This window comes from Sesamum indicum, linkage group LG1 (genome assembly GCF_026168435.1).
Source record: "Sesamum indicum cultivar Baizhima isolate 11 linkage group LG1, ASM2616843v1, whole genome shotgun sequence".
In the NCBI taxonomy this organism is placed as follows: domain Eukaryota; kingdom Viridiplantae; phylum Streptophyta; class Magnoliopsida; order Lamiales; family Pedaliaceae; genus Sesamum; species Sesamum indicum.
Window position 1 is genome coordinate 9711522 of NC_142657.1, and position 7850 is coordinate 9719371.

Sequence of the window (7850 nt, forward strand, 5' to 3'; positions counted from 1 at the left end):
AAGAAGAAGAATAAGAAAGAGAGAAAGAAAGGCTCAAATAATAAAATTTAAAGAAAAAAACTTCCATTTTCACTCTTCTCATATTACTCTCGAAAATAGAAAATATATAATAATAAAAATAATAAAACAACAAGGAGAAAGGCTAAAATAACAAGGGAGAAATTCATTTTCACTCTTTTTTCTTTTGAGAAATTTTTTTAGTCAAAATCAGATTTGGTCAAACCGAACCAATCACATAATAGATATGATACACTTATTATATAATAGATCATTTTTTTAATTATATATCAATTATACGATAAATATATTACACATGCTATACAACTAATTCAAATATAATCAAATTCGATCAAAATTAAAATCACCCCTTTTTCTTATTACCCCCCAAAAATAGAAAATACATAAAACAAATATCATGCTGCTCTGTCCTCTGACCTAAAATAAGTTCCATCTCTCCATCACACACCCACTTACCTTTTCGCTTTCCCCCTCGGTTGGACCCAGACAAGTCCTAAACTAAACCTGATTTCTGTTTTTCTTAACTAATAATTAGGTGATTATATCAACATTTTAATAAATTAATAACTTACATAAAAAAAATAAATATTAATATATTTGACATAACTCGAACTGATAATTTTAAATTAGTTCGACTCAACTTTAACACATAATGGATAAACCTAATTCGTGTTTGAATTGCGATATATACTAACTTTTATGTAGTGTTGGCAGTTGTCAAGAACCCAATTCAAACAAACAAACGTGGGTTAGTGCTAACCATGCAAACAACTGTTATGTGTTCACCAACAAGAAGTGTGGAACCTTCAAGCAAACTAACTGAGATTAACCCTCTCGTCCGCGCCGCTTACTCCCCTCCCTATCTTGCCACGCACCCCACCCCCACCCCTACCCCTATCCCCTCCCAAAAATTTCATCATTTTCCTCATCTTTCGCTCTCTTTCACACACTCAACACGGAAAATTTCACACGTTTGGATGCAAATCTTGCAAGTTTTCTAAACGTTTTAGGCATCCAAGCAAAGCAAGAAAAGAGTAAAGCAGAAGTCAGAATCAGACCCCTTTATATTCTCTCTATCGCTCCTCTCTCTTCTTTCTCTCTCATAAAAACACATTCAATTGATAGCTTCCATCAAACTTGGAGCTTAATTATATCCTCTTCAGTATTAAAAACTATGGGGAGTTTGAGTGGTGCTTTGGTGCTACCATCGAAGCTGAAACCAGACGAGAATCCCTCTAATTTCTGTCTGCACAGAAGCAGAAGGAGAATCAGAAAGACTCAGCCCACCACACTTGTTCCTGTAACTTCATCTCAATTCCCTTTGTTTTCTTTTTGTTGGGATCCTGGATACTTGGAAATTAATTAAACTAATGGGCTGAACTCATCATCTCTCTCTCTCTCTCTCATGATGTGATCAGGTCGCGAGGTTATTTGGGCCAGCTATATTCGAGGCATCGAAGCTGAAAGTTCTGTTTCTGGGAGTAGATGAAAAGAAGCAGCTTCCAAGAACTTACACACTCACACACAGTGATATCACTTCTAAGCTCACTCTCGCCATCTCTCAAACCATCAATAATTCCCAGGTAATCATTTAGATCACTTTTTTTACAGTTAATCTACATATATTATTGGATAAATCGCGATCTACTTACTTGTGTTAGAGAAAATAGCAAACAACCCCTTTATAAAAGATAAATTAGTAAATTGCTCCATTTTTTGACATAAGGGATAAAATTGCTATTTATTTTTTATAGATTAATTTGCCCATTTTCAATATTATAAGAAGGCAAATGTTATTCATAAAATTCGTAAAGCTAAAACGTGGCTAAATATATATATATATATTCTTTTTGTAAGACCTGGCTAAATATATATATTCTTTTTGTAAATAACTATCATTTTATTCCATTTAAATTATCAATATTTTTTATTTTGTATATAACCTTAATGTTTAATTAATTAATTATTTTAATCATATTTAATTAAAAAAATATAATAAAAATTTAAATTATACAGGTACGATCGAGTTTGCTTCGATATCTAATTATGCATAATCGTTGTGGGAACAATGTTAACGGCAGTGTGATTTTCCAGCCTTTTGTTATTTGTAACTGAAAACAGGGGGAGGGGGAGAAGGTAGTTCTGTGCCGTGTTCGATTAGTTTTGAGTTTGCTTTTTTGCGTAATTTACAACATTACAAAATTAATTCCATAATTTAGGGTAAATTTAAATTTGACCCCACTTTTTACTGAATATTAAATGTAATCTCATATACTTTTAATAATTATAAGAAAAAAAAACTTAAATGTTGCAAAAAAATCCCAACATTAGTAGATTTTAAAATTAACCACCAAGCATCCACATAAAATTCAGCACGTGGGTCAAGAAAATAGTGAATTGTTAATTTAACGTGTGGGAAGGTTTTTTTTGTCTTTTTAATTCCATAAAATGTGGAACTAAATTTGGAATGACTCTGGAGTGTGAAACTAATTTTGTAGTTTTGCCTAATTCTTGCAATTGAAAGATGGTGTGGTGGAGGTGTGTTTTTCTTTTTTTTTTTTTTAATTTTAAAGAGGGAAAATTGTCGGAATCCCATCTAAATTAATAGGCGAATATATATATTGATTTGTACAGTTGACAAAAGCCTACACCAATAGTGTGGTGGAGATCAACAAGTAGATACGTCCAGAAAAACAAGTTAGAGTGTTTTGGAAGCAAGAAAATCGTGTATGAGAAAGCGGTCGTGTAAAGTTGACTAATTTGGCAGTATATACTACTTTTCAATCCACTCATTTATGTAATATATATATATTTATACGTATATATACTAATACAATGCGTATTTGTGCAGGTTTCAAAAAAATATTTTTCAATTTTTAGCTTTAAAAATGCATTTTTAAAGTATTTGATAGAGCAGTTTTTACTTTTGAAACGGCTAAAAAGAAAATGCTTTTAGGCCAAAAGTTATAAACACCTTGAGGGGTACTTTTAGTTGCTTTGGCTTTTTTATGACTAAATTCAATTTTATCTTTTATTACTTAACTTTATTATAATAATCTTAATTCAACTTACATTTTTTTAATTTATTTCTAAAATTGTATATTTAAAGTTGATATAGGAGTTTCAAATAATTTAAATTTTAACAATAATTAAATTTACACTTTCGCATAATAATATAAGTTTTTTTATATTTCATGTTTAGTATCATTTAATTATATTATTTTGTTAATTAACATATTATTATTTGAATAATTAATAAAGTAATTATTTTTTTGCAATCGTGTGAGTTTCGTTATTGTGTATGAATCAATAATTATATTATTTAGTGGGGGTATTATTAAATTAAATATTTTTTAAATATATAAATACGAAATACTTATAATCAAAAATAAAATTTATGATTTTTTGTGAAAAAATAATTAATATTGGCAAACAACAAGTGTAATAATAAGCAAAAAAATAACATCTTTTTAACACATAAGGACAGAATAGTCTTTCATCAATTAAGTTTATTTTAAAAGTGATTTTTCTCCAAACACTATCCAATTTAATTTTTATTTGCTTTTCACCTTTTTTTAAAAACTTTACCCACTTTTGATTGTACTGTAACTTCTAACTTTTTTTATAAAAATTATTTATTTAAAAGTAGAATTTTTTACGAACACTCCCTGTATTTTACTCCAATTTAGAGTTTTTGAAAATTTAAATTGGTCACTGTTGTCGTATATGATAAACATGCTATGTGTATATATATATATATATATATATATATATTCCAATTTATGTTGCAATTGTATTTTCAGCAGTGAGTTTTTTTGGAACATTTTATAACTTTGTATATTTAGAAGCGTTAAATTACTCTTTGAATAATATTACGATTCAATTAATATATCAATATACTTAGAAATAGTGACAAATTACACCGATTCAACTAATTTATTAATTTAATTAAAACTAAAAATAAATTACAATAACTCCCACTTAGTAAAATAAATATGCACACGCTCTATGAGACTGGAACCAATAGTATCAAATTTATTTATCGGTCTTCAATCTTACCTACTAGACTAAGCCATTACTGGTTATACAATGATAATTTAAGAGTTTAAAGATGTCGATTCTTATTTTAAAAGTAAAATTTTAAAATACTTAGTAAATAAGATGTTAGAGGTTATAACTTATAAGATGTCATCGTATTTGGTATAATAAGCTCTTTATATTGTAATAATAACTTAAAAAAAGCCATCAATTTTTAGAATTTAAACTTGTATAAATAGCTAATTTTGCTTTGAAAGAAATACGTCAACTACATGGAGGGCAAAAACGAAATACTAGCAAAATTATCAATATTTCTTTGATTTTTATCTATTGGATATTAAAATTAAGAACTTATAAGATGTTATTGGATAAAAGTGGAATCTGAAATTTCACTACAAAAAATAGAACTTTTTACTATGACTTAATACGTGAGTTAAAAGAAAATAATTGTGGCAAATAATAATTAACAAAAGTTGCACTGCCTTTATTTTTTTAAGTGAGACCAAAATGAATGTTCTAGTCATAACTAAAAGGATAAAGTACACCAACACTCAATAAAATTCGATCTAATTACATAAATATTATTAATTTTTATAAACTATAAATATACCTTTAAAATTATAATTGCAATATTTATTGAGGGCCAAAATTTGTAATTACATCTTTTGATTAAAATTACAATAGTACATGATCGTGGCTGTGTGAATGTGTGTGCAGTTGCAAGGATGGTACAATAGACTGCAGAGAGATGAAGTGGTGGCGGAATGGAAGAAAATCAAAACGAAGATGTCTCTTCATGTCCATTGTCACATAAGTGGTGGTCATTTCCTGTTGGATCTCTGTGCTAAGCTTAGATACTATATTTTCTGCAAAGAACTCCCCGTGGTAAGAACCCTGACACCACTTTTTCGAAGATTTCAAATTTTTTTGATATTTTTTTTAGCCATTTAGAATTTATTTTGATAATAAAATATAATACTTAAAAAAAATTGAAATATTAGTCAAAAGATCGACCGTAAAATATTTGCAATTTGCAGTCGCCACGTAGCATGTATGTGATATTTTTGGTCCAATAAATAATTTTTGTAAATAAATATCCTCAACTTGCTATTGTGTTTTTAAACTTATTGTCCTTCGTTGTCAAAATTAATTCTAAGTGGATGAAGAGTGCCATTCCCCATACTTACAGAAAGAAAATTATAAATTTGTTGATTAATTTTTCTTTCGATTTTACTTCATGAAAATAAGTCCGGTTTTTATTATTCAATGCAAAATTTTAAATATAAGTTCCTTCATGTTTGTTTGGGTTTTTATTTTAGTTTTGGGTTTTTAAATCAGTAATTAAAACAAAATATGTTTGTTTATACGTATTCTTATTGAAAAAAATACTAATTTGACATCATAGTTAAATATAAAACAACGATCTCATTAACTTCCAAACACATTCTCATTCACATGAACACCTACACAAAACGAAAAACTTTATATTTTTAGCTGCAAACTGAATATTAAAAATGAAAACACAAACTAACAAAAAATTTTAAGAGGTAAAAAATTTGATATTAATATCTTAATTTTTCCCCTCATTAATCTTTCTTTTAATAAAATGGTTGCATCGAACTCACAATATCTTATTTAATCTGAAACTATATTTAATAATCAACTCATGTAAAAATTTAAATTATTGAAAGAGAAAATTATTTAGTATTATAATATCTCAATATATTTCCTGCCTATATGACCATCATTGTATTTAGTGGAAACTTTTAAAATAAATTATTTCGGAATGTCAATTTCTTTAAAAAAAAATTTAAAATGTTATTCTCAACGTCCAATACAGAAAAAAAAAAAGTGAATTTTTGTGTTTATACTCGTTACGAGTTAATATTATCTTTCATATTTTCTCATTAAGAGAATAATTATTAAATAATATTCATTTACTTAATTCCATTGTTCCCTGTTTGGCTAACAAGAGTTGCTCCAAAAATTTACGTTCAGGTGTTGAAGGCTTTTGTCTATGGAGATGAGAACCTGTTCAACAACTACCCAGAGCTACAAGATGCTTTGGTGTGGGTGTATTTCCACTCCAACCTTCCAGAATTCAACAAGGTGGAGTGCTGGGGCCCACTGAAGGAGGCTTCATCACCGTCCGATGGGCGCGGTGCGACCCGACAACAAAATGATAAGTTTCTCGAAGAGACTAGATTGGATACCCCGCAGCCGTGTCCAGAGGCGTGCTCGTGCTGTTATCCACCAATCAGCTTGATCCCTTGGGCCACTGAGGCTGGTGGTGGGTCCCCATCGGAGGGGCTGGACCCACAAAGCTTTGTGTAAGGTGGTTCTTCTTGATTGATGGATTGGATAGATGGATGGTTGTAGAAGTGTAAGAAAGGAAAATCTGTGGGGCGAAAATGTAAATATTAAGGGAAGCATATTGGGTTTAATTCTCTTCTTTATTTATTTATGGGGACAAAAAGTAAAGAAAAGAAAATTGGTTATACAGTATGGTGTTGTGTTTGGTATAATGCAACTAGACTATTATTTATGTGATGTTAGGTGCTTTTACAATTAGGTTTCTTGAAATGATAAAGCAGTCTCGGGTGTGAAAGTAATAAGGATGTGATTAATTAAAAAGTGATTGTACGCATAATTATCTAGTTGCCGATTCGTCAGTTTTTTGTTTATTATATATTATCATACGGTTGATTTGTACTAGAATTGTATGGCTCATGTGTTTAGTGTGAATCATTGGAGAAGTTAGCGTTGTTACCATTAAATTGGTGGATTCCAAACTTTCCCAATGTCATTATCTCCTACATTTGTGGCAACCTATTTCCTTCAAAAGCGCATTTTTCTTCTTCCCCACAAGCAAATCGTTTGAAATCCTTTCATACTTGTTTGATGTTTAGTTTACTTTCAGCACAATACCCTATCATTCTCGGTTGAACAGTAAATTGCAGGCTGCCAAGTGAGAATATCTTTTACAGTTAGTTTTTAGACCAATTTCGTTCATTTAGATAAATTTTTTGGTTGCCATCCTACTCAAAGTTAAAGTCTTTGGTTGCCTTTGTTTTGAGTCTAACATCTCTCCTTCTAAACACAAATTTCCAGCACGAGCACACAAGTGTGTGTTCTTATGATACAATCAATTCCATAAAGGTTACAAGGTCCTCAACCTAGAAAATGATTATAGTTTTTACTGTAGGGACGTTGTGTTTTCCTTGCTGCTGTAGTCACCAAAGGCTGGCCTTGGTTGCAGCTCGACGTCAACAACGCCTTCCTCCACGGACACCTCGACGAAGAGGTCTACATGACGCCACCTGAGGGGTATTCTTTGGTTGTTCCTTGTTCTGTTTGCAGATTGAGACGCTCACTTTACGGCCTAAAACAGGCGTCTCGCCAATGGAACATCGAGCTAACGAAGGAGTTGTTGGCATTTGGTTATGTCCAATGTCCCCACGATCACTGCCTCTTTCTCAAAGTTACTTCTACCTGTTTTGTTGGTTTATTGGTCTACATCGATGACATTCTATTGACAGGAGACTCTTTTGCCGAACTCACTGCCCTCAAGAATCATCTTCATTCTCTCTTTACTATCAAGGATTTGGGGCCGGCAGAATAGTTTTTGGGACTCGAATTGGCTCGATCACATCATGGTGTTCTTATTTCTCAGCATAAGTACTTGACAGACATTCTCAAAGATGCGAACTTGTTGCAAGCTAAGACTGTCTCAACTCCGTTGCCCCCTGGCCTCATCCTCTCTGCAGATGTAGGCTCTGGTTTGGTGGATCCTG

The 7850-nt window shown here is 30.9% G+C and overlaps 1 protein-coding gene across 1 annotated transcript; it reads left to right on the forward strand.

Moving 5' to 3' along the window:
- The first annotated feature begins 912 nt into the window (after positions 1 to 912).
- Positions 913 to 6774, forward strand: LOC105157242 (protein STAY-GREEN homolog, chloroplastic). The gene is made up of 4 exons (XM_011073600.3): positions 913 to 1318; positions 1437 to 1601; positions 4774 to 4941; positions 6055 to 6774. Exons 1-4 carry the CDS (start codon positions 1193 to 1195, stop codon positions 6388 to 6390), a joined length of 795 nt encoding a protein of 264 aa, XP_011071902.2. The 5' UTR covers positions 913 to 1192; the 3' UTR covers positions 6391 to 6774.
- Positions 6775 to 7850: the final 1076 nt, after the last annotated feature.